Source organism: Hibiscus syriacus, unplaced genomic scaffold (assembly GCF_006381635.1).
Source record: "Hibiscus syriacus cultivar Baekdansim isolate YM2019G1 unplaced genomic scaffold, ASM638163v2 tig00113725_pilon, whole genome shotgun sequence".
In the NCBI taxonomy this organism is placed as follows: domain Eukaryota; kingdom Viridiplantae; phylum Streptophyta; class Magnoliopsida; order Malvales; family Malvaceae; genus Hibiscus; species Hibiscus syriacus.
Genome location: NW_024063471.1, coordinates 17,787,551 through 17,798,890, shown reverse-complemented (window position 1 = coordinate 17,798,890; position 11,340 = coordinate 17,787,551). Strand labels below are relative to the sequence as shown.

The 11,340-nt window shown below is 31.8% G+C and overlaps 1 protein-coding gene across 2 annotated transcripts; it reads left to right on the top strand.

Annotated features, from left to right (window-relative positions):
- Positions 1-5,974: 5,974 nt before the first annotated feature.
- Positions 5,975-8,216, top strand: LOC120187554 (D-erythrulose reductase-like). 2 transcript variants are annotated; one of them, XM_039191256.1, is made up of 6 exons: positions 5,975-6,031; positions 6,149-6,253; positions 6,521-6,720; positions 7,340-7,569; positions 7,730-8,012; positions 8,048-8,216. In XM_039191256.1, exons 2-5 carry the CDS (start codon positions 6,162-6,164, stop codon positions 8,006-8,008), a joined length of 801 nt encoding a protein of 266 aa, XP_039047187.1. In that variant the 5' UTR covers positions 5,975-6,031; positions 6,149-6,161; the 3' UTR covers positions 8,009-8,012; positions 8,048-8,216. The 2 variants fall into 2 exon arrangements, with proteins under 2 accessions (XP_039047187.1, XP_039047188.1); XM_039191257.1 differs by having other exon boundaries at positions 5,985-6,026; positions 6,158-6,253.
- Positions 8,217-11,340: the final 3,124 nt, after the last annotated feature.

Sequence of the window (11,340 nt, the reverse complement as noted above, 5' to 3'; positions counted from 1 at the left end):
ATCATAGCAAATCACTTCTTGATAGCGTCAACTAAATGGTTACATCCGACCAATTGTCATCGTTGTTGCATCCATTGAAACCATTTCCTAGAAGTTCAATCCATCCGAAATGATGTCATGGTCACTCGACGGTGATCTTCCGTTCTATAAAAATAAACAAAACCTTGCTTAAAGGTAATCCACTTCTCAGGGTATTTGCCGATGGAATAAAAGTAACTCTATGCATACCGGTTTTGGGGGAAAAAGAAAGATATCATTCAGTTCCTCTTTCACCTTTGTTTTCACTCAGGTTGTCAAACACCTCTCCCATTCAATGACTCCCGGTGTGTCTCTTCAACGACTGCCCTAGTTGTGCTGAGATATTTCCCAACTGTTGAATCACATCCTGAAATTGTTTCTCAATCGTTTGGTTTTGTTCTTCAGCGAGGGTTTTGAGTGAGTTTGAGTTGCTTGTGACAAGCGGTGGTTTCCTGCATTCCTTTGATCGCTTCGGAATTGTTCACTATTCTCTCAACGAGAGCACTAAACTGTTATGTAACAAGAATATAGATACGAAGAGTTGAAGAAGAAATAGAACGTAGATTAAGAAAATAGAAATTCCAAGTAAATTCAACACTCCCTCCTACTTTACAATCTGGTCTTATTTATATTTGATTGCTTTAGAAACAAACAAAACCAGATAGAGTTTTAGGCATCTTTCTCTCTCTCAGCCCTCTTTGCCTCTCTCAAATGTTCCCTGTTGCTGATTCCAGGAGTACAACATTCTTCTTAGATGTTGCTATCTAGTGTGGCATATTTTTGGCCTCCTTTATCATCTTATCTTCCTTCTCCCTAATAAAGTTGTTTTATTGAGTCCACCGACTATTAAATGTTATAAAATGGTCACATGACTATTCATATGTATCAAAACTCGTCATTTTTATTTAAAAATTAACGGTTATGTAAGATAGACATTAACCTATTGATTAGGATATGATAGAATATGATCCTAGAACCATTTGTGTTGTATTTTGTGGATCGACTATCCATTTATATTATGTCGTCGAGCCAATGTTTGAAAAATCATACCGTCAAATATGTGCTTGAAAGCAACGATGATTCCAATACACATCATTAAAATATAATTTTATCATATCCCAATCAGTAGGTTAACGTTCAACTCAGACGGTTGTCAATTTTTAATAGAAAATGATGGTTTTGAAACATATGAATAGTCAATTGACCATTTTGTAACTTTTAATTGTTGGGGGATTTAACAAAATAGTGTCTTATAATCGAGGGACCATTTTGTAACTTTTAATAGTTGGTGGACTCAACAACGTAGCATGCTATAATCGATTTGGGTTGTTCGATGTTTTATTTAAATTTAATTATAAATATTTATAATTTTATGATATTATTTTATTCCAATTTAAATGATTTTCTATAATTATTTACAACATACATTTATATTTCTTCATATTTTTCATATGTCATATCATATATCATCCAGAGTTGAGAGAATTGACTCAAACTTGAAAATCAATCTACTTACTAAAATAATGAGTTATTTGAGTTTTTTATAATTTCACTCAAGTTTGATTTTTTAATCGAATCTAGTTTACGTAATTATTAATCGAGTTAATTCGAGTCAAATAAAATGGTCAAATTTTCAATTCAAATCGAGTTCTACTCGATGTACGTTTGGTTAGTTATAAATAATCTGAATAAAATATATATACCTTTTTGGTGAGAGCAAGTTGTGAAACTGATTCAACGTTTATTATCAAAATGATTGAAAGTATTTAGAATATATATTAATTTATAATCACTTTAGCTTTGTCGGAACCGTCTTTCGGTTGGGTCCCGGAATTGGGCTTCGACTTGAAAAATGTGGATTGGAGTCGCCACCGATCATTTATTTTAGAACAAATTGGTTGATCGGATACCCTATTTCTTACATGATCTGCGTCTTACCAAAGATGTGTCGGATTCGGGAGTCGGTTACAGTCAAGGAAGGGTTAGTACCCTTGAACTGCCCTTTCGGTACTATATAATTTCCAGTTGTCTTTGATTAAGAAAATTGTACTTTTAAATTAAAAAGGTAAAATAACGATTCAAAACTTTACCTCTGATTGGTTTAAAAGCGTACCCCTTAAGAAGTCAAAAAAATGAGTTAGATAAAAGAATGATGCAACTAGATAAAATCAATAAAATAAAAAACAGGTGCCATAAAGGGAAAATAAATGAAATAAAAAGGTAGTAAAAAAGGTATATATATATATATAAAGAAAATAAGTAAGCAAATAAATAAAATAAATATACCTAGAAATAAAATAAAGAGACTAATAATAATAAATAAAAAAAACTGAAAATGTAAAATGAGAGAAAAAAATGAAATAAAATAAAATAAAATAAAATAGAATATACAAAATATATAATAATGATAATAATAATAATAATAATAATAATAAAACATATATAAACAATAAAGATAAAAAAAATGAGTAACAATATAGTAAAAATGAAATACAAATAAAATAATGAATATAAAAATAACTAAAGATAAAAAAAATAAAAATAAATAAAATGAATAAAATATACATATAAAGCAACATAACTACAAAACAAATATGCATCCTACTCCCATCACTTCATCGGGACTTTGGTCAGACAAAACAAATTAAAGGGGCCCGTATAATATATATATATATATATATCATATAAGATTTGTGACAAATGGATGATAGTAAAGGAGAATAGAGAACAAAATAAACACATTAAAATAATTACGAAACTGAATTAATAGTAAAAAAATAAGGTATATATATATATATATATATATATATATATATATATATATATATATATATATATAGTAGCTTGTAAATAATGTAAAAAGAAAAATATATATATATATATACATAATAAAATAATAAATAATAATTAAAAGGATTAAATCGAAATAAAAATAAATTCAAGGGCCAAATTCAATAGGAATTCGTGTTTAAAAATTGATTTGGGGTCAAAACGAATAAGTTACAAATCAGGGGGACTAAAACCGAATTTTTTCTCTCCCAGTAAAGAAACACGCGGATCCTAGGCAATTATGGGTCGGGTTACGGTCCAAACGGGTCTGCTATAAAGGTTAAATTTTTTTTTAAAACATTCATTTGCTCTCACTTCCTCAGCAGACCCATTCCCTATTTCTCTCTTTTTCTCTGCCTGGTTCATGTGTTCTTGATGAACACATGAACGCCGCCGTAGTTCCCAGATTCCGGCCACCGTTGCTGGTGCCGACCGTCGCTCGCCGGCGTCAAAATATAAAAATTTTCAATTTTTTTTGAACCCCTTCCCTTCCTTGTTTTAAAAATCCGAATAACTTTTCAAAAGACACTCGCCTCGGGGGCTAGATCTACGTACATAGATCTTGAAAAACGCCCCCAGTTCATCGGCTAAGAAATGATTTTTTGGGGTTGATGTGTAACCAAACAACGAAACAAGATCCCTACGCATGCAAAAACGACAAAGGTAAGAGATTTTTACCTCTACTTCTTTTCGAAATATAGTAAAAACTCTTCGACTGTTTTGAGTTTTTTGGATGATTCCCCTGGTATTTCTCTCAAATTTCAGTATGTATCTCGTGTATCCACTGTTGTAAATCGTGCTCGAAATGACTGCCTTTTTTTCAATGGGTTCTGATTACATATATTTATAGGAATAAAAATCCTATTTTTAGGTATTTACAACCGAATAAAACACTAATGCAATCTGTTTGTGTTTGTTGGTGATAACCGAGACTCTAGCGCCGGATGGTTCGGTGGGTTGAAGCGTGTTGGTTGGAGTCCCACACGTCCACGATCTAGGCTTGTTGCCGAGAAGCACGGGGGAGAGGCGTACGAGCCTGGGAGTGACTTGCGGCGCAGAAGGGGAAGGCTTGCTGGAAACCCTAGCCTTCTGCAGATCCTGAATCCTGGACTGGGTCACGCGCAGTTGGTCTTTGTACTGCTGGGCCGTGATCCTATTATCGGGCCTGAAAAAAAATGTAAATAAATGTAAATATGAATAAAGACTTATATAGTTTATAATACTATATAGTATAACATCAGAAAAAATTGAGTGTCTTCAAGCTTAATAAAAAAATGGTGAGAGTGATTAATTGAATAATGGCACTCGTAAGATTTTAGCGTAGACATCATCCAGTCTACCGGCAAAAGCCATCGATTTCGAATTTCAACTTCTTTGACCAGGAAAAATTCTAAAACCAACCGTCACTTTCATTTTGAAATAATTTTTTTTGTAATTAGGTGATATTTTATCTAATTGTATTATATAAAATATCATATTATCTTGTCCCACACAGAACATTACAAGATTTGTACAAAATTGTATATAATGTTTTGTGTAATACCTTGTTTTTGTGAAGTGTAACTAAAAATTGAAACTTTATAATTATCTTAGAAATCACGCAAAACATTATTTAATTATAAAATTACATAAAACATTAATTAGTTACATAAATTATTACAAATTGAAACTAATAAATATTGCATATTTTTTAATGCAATGTTTGTATATTTAGCTTTTAAGGCACTATAATTAAAAGATTGACTTGAATATAATAAAATAAAATATTCAAATATTATTTAAACTTTGACTCAATTATAAATAGTTTATTTAACGAATTATCTAGATTTAGTAGTTGCATGGTCAGTGGTCAATTCAAGAGAAAGAAAAAAGTGGGTAGAGCCACCTTTCTTTCTTTCTTTCTTCAAACTAGTATGGGTATTAATTGACTCAATAATTACATAATAAGAGTTAATTTATCTTTTTATGTTGAATTTTATTAAATTATTTGAGGTAATTAATATATAATATTTATTTATATTTTTTTAATTATTGACATTGTACATATATTTCACAAAAATAACTGTTTGAACTTAAAATTTTAAAAAAGTTTAATACTTCTTTTTAATCACTTAAACTACTTAATGAATTCTAAAAATTAATTTATACTATATGTTTTGGTACATTTAATTGAGATTAATTTTAGGGCACACACATATATATATATATATATATATATATATATAATTTTATTTTCAAATATAATGAAGAGATAGAAAGTATAACTATAAAAAAAATAAAAAAAATCATTTTATATTTTTAAAATAAAGTTAAATCAAAACTATTAGTTTAAATATGATAAAGATGTTTAAACTTTAAAATTTAACTCATATATTTCATGCTTACGAAAGTGCGTCTCTTTCTTATATTTTATTTAGAAAATGTGATATTTCTTTAAGTTTTTCTAATTTTATGATTAATCTTTAAAAAATTTAATCCTTTATATTTACAATTTATATTAATTTGCCACGTAAATGATTAAAATATATATTATTTAATTAATGATAATTATTTATTTATTTTTAAAAATAAAGAGTCAAATTGATATATATAAGAGACTAAAAAATTTAGTTTATCATTTTTATAACTATCGGGACAATAATTAAGGGTAAAATTAAACATAATTTAGAAAATAGACCAAAATATTTAAATAAAAAATAATATAAATTCTCAATTTTATAAAATAAAATATAAAAATTTAAATTTTAAAAAATAAAAAAACCTTAAAATATTCGACGGAATCAAGATTGAGAAATTGATACCAGAAGTAACAAATATATACTTCCAAAAACAAATAAACTAAAAATATCATACTGTACTATTAAATACATAAAAAATGCAGAACACATGCCCTCTTAATTGGTCTTATTCTCGGTAATACAAAATTTGAACGTAAACGGCCTTGAACCGGAGGATGTTAAAGTACTGTTTGTTTCCTAAGAAAGCATCTACCATTAAAAAGCTTTACTAAGTTTACAAATAACACGCAAAAAAGCAAAGGAATTTTTGTTTTTTTTTGCCTCTTTGTCAGCCAAACACGAGCAATTTCCTTACCACTATAAAAGCAAGTTTCAAGGGATAAAGGCTACTTCATAAATCTCCACAAGCCTCTGCTTTGATTCATTTCATCAGCAGCAATATACCGGTAATTAATGAACACTTTCGTATTGTGTTTCTGATTTATAGCTTTGGATTTTCTTTCTGGGTTCTGTTTGATCTAGTTGCTTCTTTATGATTTCAGGGGTTTTTGGTTGATTTTCAGTTGGCTATTTAGAATGGAGAATCAAGCAACAAATGTGTTGATCACTTCAGATGGAGATGAAATCTCAGTGAGCATTGCTTTACATTTAGCCAAACGTGGTTGCAGGTTACATGTTCCCTACTTTTTATGAGATTATGTATTCAATATTCTTGTTTCCTCGGGAAGAAAAAAACTATCATAGAAATTCTCAGTATTTTCCAAAGCTTTTTTAAACAAAAGCTTTAGCCTTGGTTTTATTCAAAATTATTTTCAATCAGTGTTTTGTCTTCTTTTCTCAATCCAATCCATTTGATTATGTATACCATTGCTGTTCATTGTTCATCAATGGAGCAAAAGTGGAATTTAAGAATGATATTGTGGGCATGTGATTAGGTTGGTGTTAATGGGAAATGAAGGCTGTCTAAGGAGTGCTAGAGAGAAAATAATGGGTTCAGTAAAGAATGCAGTCCCAGTAGAGGTGATTGGATTGGATATGGAAGATGTAAGAGAGGGAATATTTGATGATGCAGTTGATAAAGCATGGAAAGCTTTTGGTCATTTGGATGCTCTAGTGAATTGTTATGCCTACGAAGGTTGGTAATTATCCATCTCAATTTTCTATTAATATTGTTTTGGACTGATCTACTCGTATATTTTTTCCTGATGGGAAGGGATATTATACTTTGAATTTTAAAATCAATGAAAAGCAGTTTGCAATGTTTATACCATATTATATTAATAAATTAGACTAGGTTATCATTTCAAGGAGCATGTGTAATAATTGTTTATTTAAAGGAAGTTTTGTTCAGTGATGGGCTAAAGTTAAAAGATGATGTAGACCATAAGTTTATAAATTAACAGAGCTTGAAAGTAGTACATATCAAAACATGGGATCTTTTTGTATTGTTTGTAATAAAGGAAAGGGAAGTTCTAATCTGAAACTTTTGCCATCAGGGCTCTTCTTATTAATTTACTCAAGTTTTATTTTCAAATGGGTACATTACATTGAGATCTACGATACTATAAGGTGAAGACCAATATACTTGTACTTTATAAACCTGTAAAGATTGTGAAATTTTGGTGGTGATTTTCAAGGAAAGTTGAGAGTGTTTTGCATAAGAAAACAAAATGTATATATGCTTCCTCTAGGTATCTCTTTCATTGCAGTGTTCATTCCAGTGCAATGTAACAAGTGAAAATTATGTGAAGCAGGGAAGATGCAAGACCATCTGCAGTTAGCTGAAGAAGAGTTAAAAAAAATCATAAAAATAAATTTTATGGCTCCATGGTATCTGCTCAAAGCAGTCGGGAGGCGGATGCGGGATCGTAAATCGGGTGGTTCCATTGTACTCATGACTACGCTACTCGGAGCTGAAAGAGGGCTCTATCAAGGAGGTGCTGCATATGGCTCATGTTTGGCAGGATTGCAACAGCTAGTTAGAGTAACTCCTGAGCGTTCCTTTTAGTCTCCGAGTCATTTAACTCGGTTCCTTTCAGCAAAAACTTATCTTGCTTGCTCTAACTCTTTACAAACATACTGATATATCCTATGTGGTGGAATATCGAAATGACTTCCGGTTTTTCTTTCATTGTTGTTATTAGGTATCAGCTTTGGAGATTGGGAAACACAAGATCAGGGTTAATGCAATAGCTCGTGGTTTGCACTTAGAAGATGAATTTCCAAAGTCAGTTGGAAAGGAGAGGGCAGAGAAGTTGGTGAAAGAAGCAGTTCCATGGCAGAGATGGTTGGATGCTAAAAATGATCTGGCTTCAACTGTTATCTATTTAATAAGTGACGGTTCCCGCTATATGTCCGGAACGACTATATTCGTCGACGGGGCACAGTCTGTAGTCAGGCCGCGCATGCGATCATATATGTAATTCCTTTTCCGAGCATCCTGATACAGAAAACAGCATTCAATCAGCTAGCTATGAGAACGATATATTCTTTGTTTTTCACTTATGATTTACTGAAGAGATCATAAACTCAGACGATTCAGTGAGCACCAACCGACTTGCTCGATTCATTGGAGGTTTTGTATGTTTTGAAACTGGTTGTGAATTGGAAATGATGACAGAATATGTTATGGTAACATGCGTACTTGAAATAGAATAAAAATGGTTTCAAATACACATCAAGTTATCATATGATATTTATAACAATTTAAAACATAACATCAAATTATTGGAGTAACCATTAAAATAAAATGCTTTATAATATAACATGCAAACAATTTAAAATCAAAGTTGATATTCATAATGAAACACCAAAATTCCGGGCTAGTAGTTTCGAGTTTACTCGAAAGATATGTGGATCTCGTGAAGTTCGTAATTAAAGTTGTTGGACCAAGTTGGGCTAAATTGGGTTGGAATTGATCCCAATTATCCATAAAAAAAGGTTTTTGAAAAGTAGAAAGAAGAGGAAGGACCAAATGTACAATTTCACCTTTTTAAAAAGATGAGAGCTTTTATATCTTATTTTATCTTCTTCTCTTCATTTCATCCTTTCCATTCTCTTCCCCTTCATCTCCTCCAAGTGTCATAGCTAAAGGTGAGTCGTTTGAGCCATTGCATACTTCTTTTAAGCTTCAAATTCTTCCATAATTCCTCCAACAACCTTGTTTTGAAGATTTAAGCTTTGAGTTTCATATTTTGCTAGAGAAAGTGGGGTTTTATCATCCAAGTCCTAGAGGAGAGTGTTGGTTGGCTAAAGGAACTTCGTTTTGGGTTTCTAACACCAAGGTAATCTATTTCTAATCTGTTATGGTGTTAAGGCTTTCATAACAATGAATATTTGTTAAGATTTGAGTATTTTAGCTTTTTAGGTTTTATGCTTGATTTCATGATTAGATGATGTTTTTGATGTAAAACATGTTTTTTGATGATACTTGGTGTCCCTAAGTAACTTCCTTAATCTTTAACGCATGTTTTGGGATCAAAATAAGACCTTTGGGATTACTTTTGGGTGTTCCCTGAGCATATGAGAGAGAATTCTAGGTAATAGTATTGATACTACAAGAATAATGTTGATACTCATTTTCCAACGTTGGAAAAGGATATCAAATCCAATGCTGGAAACAAATACAGAATCCAACACCGGAAAGGATACCAAATTTGATGCCGAAAAAGAATACTGATACTGACAATAGGAGTATTGATATTGTCCCTCCGGTATCGATATTGGGCAACTTTTTAGTAAACAAAAACCATTTGCAGTACTAATACTAATATGAGTTTTGATACTTGACCCTAAGGTATCAATACTACAAGTAGAGTACCGATACTACCCATTTTGGATGGTTAGATTTGATCTCGTTAAGGCCCGTAAGAGTTAAGAACGATCCATAATTGTGGAACTTAGTTCGTGAAGGACAAAAATAACCAAAGATGCCTAGAAACACTCATAAATGTGGGTTACAACTAAGTTAACCATACTAAGCGTAGTCTAGTGCGCATTAAATAATTAAGAACAAAGATCATTGAAGAGGATGTACCTATAATCGGTACAATAAGTAAGCTGGTTACATAATAAAGAAATTGTGTACTACATGGACGTCAATAAACCGAGGACATATAAGTTGTCCCTCAAATTCAAAGGGTATTAAGGAGAAGTACGATAAGAGTGATCAGAGTGTCGCTACTCAGTAATGAAACCGAGTGAGATATAAGGCTAGCAAGTAATACAATCAGTGAATGGTAGAATAAATAACTGTCATAAATCATGAAACACATATAAACCTCATTAAACTAAAAAACGACTAAAACACCCTTAATACATCCAGTGAATAGTAGAATCAATAACTATCATAAATAAACCTTTGCATGACGTTCTAGATAAGAGAATGAGCGAGATAGCAGTTAATGAGAGGATGACCTCACTTTAGTGTGACGAGCTACACTAGTGTATAGTTAGGCTACCTTAGTTATCCTAATGAGGCATTGTTTGTGTTGTGTGGACTTTAGGCCCTCAGATATGCATGTATAGTTGCAACAATTTGTACAATAGAAATCCTTAAAGCTTGGCTTAACTATTGTGAGATCGAGCCAATGCTTTAGTTGAGTAAGAATTGTACCTCTTGTAATGTGATGACCGGTTTCCCCTCAGTGATCTACCTGATTGTTATGTGAGACCAAGAGATCATTCAAAAACTTAGTGGGAATTTTACCGAGGCTATGTGACTATCAGGTTTCCTAATATTACTAGTATTTGATGGCTATGTGAGACCATATACTAGTAGAGTGTTGCATTTAGATAACACAAAATAGTGTCAGTGTCATATTTAGATAATGTACAACAGTGTGTCATATGCCGCACTTAGAGAATGCACAATAGTTACAGTTAATTTGTTTAGAGACCAAATAGAGTTGTACTTATGGTGAGGTCCTCAGTTGAGGATTAAGGGAAGCATGGGACCCCAACATCAGCAATTGAACAGTTGAACCTTAAGTAGGTAGCACATGATTAAAATCATGTATGTTCCTACTGCTTAGTACAATGTCTTTAGCATGCTTATGTTTATGAGACTTATAACGATACTCTAGATTAGCGATTATATTGTTGGGCTATATAAGCTTAGCGTTCGGATATTTCTAGTTCATAGGTTATTAGTTTGAGTCGTTTGAGGAGCACCGTTGGAACAGGACTTTCAACATCTCTTCTAGAGTACTGTAATGTAGCTTTAGCGGATATATGTATTCATAGAGCCCTTATTATTGTATTCAAATATATAAATCTGAGTTGATTTATTTTAGTTTTAAACTATGTCACGGAGCTCTGATTTATAAAAGTTTTTTTATAACTGACATGTATGTCTAATTTGGTACCATTCAATATATTTTAAAATGAAAATGAATAGTTTTTTTGTTTACAAATCAGGGTTGATTTGGTAGCCCAACTTTAGGCCCAATTAGGTTTAGGGTGTTACATTTAGTGGTATCATATCGTCATGTTGAGTCAGTCCTAGGACCTAGTGGTCAGTTATAGTAAGGTGTCAGTGAATACATGCCTCTAGGTACTGAAAGTACTTGTATAAGTATGGAATCTTGTTGGTGCATATTTTCTTTGTCTATGTTGTAGAAATTTGTGATTGTTTATAGTTCTGAGTGTAACCTCGAGGATAAGACGGAGAGTCATGCATGTAATCCCAATAGTGTCAGGGATCAGTTCCTACCTAGGGTAAAGGATCACGGGGTTCTGTTAGGTCCGACAGTCA

What these genes read in the sequence shown, in the direction of transcription:
- LOC120187554 (XM_039191256.1), top strand. Translation starts at nt 6,162, where the DNA reads ATGGAGAATCAAGCAACAAATGTGTTGATCACTTCAGATGGAGATGAA. An exon ending in TTAGCCAAACGTGGTTGCAG is followed by an intron (nt 6,254 to 6,520) that starts GTTACATGTTCC and finishes GCATGTGATTAG; the next exon opens with GTTGGTGTTAATGGGAAATG. An exon ending in GAATTGTTATGCCTACGAAG is followed by an intron (nt 6,721 to 7,339) that starts GTTGGTAATTAT and finishes TATGTGAAGCAG; the next exon opens with GGAAGATGCAAGACCATCTG.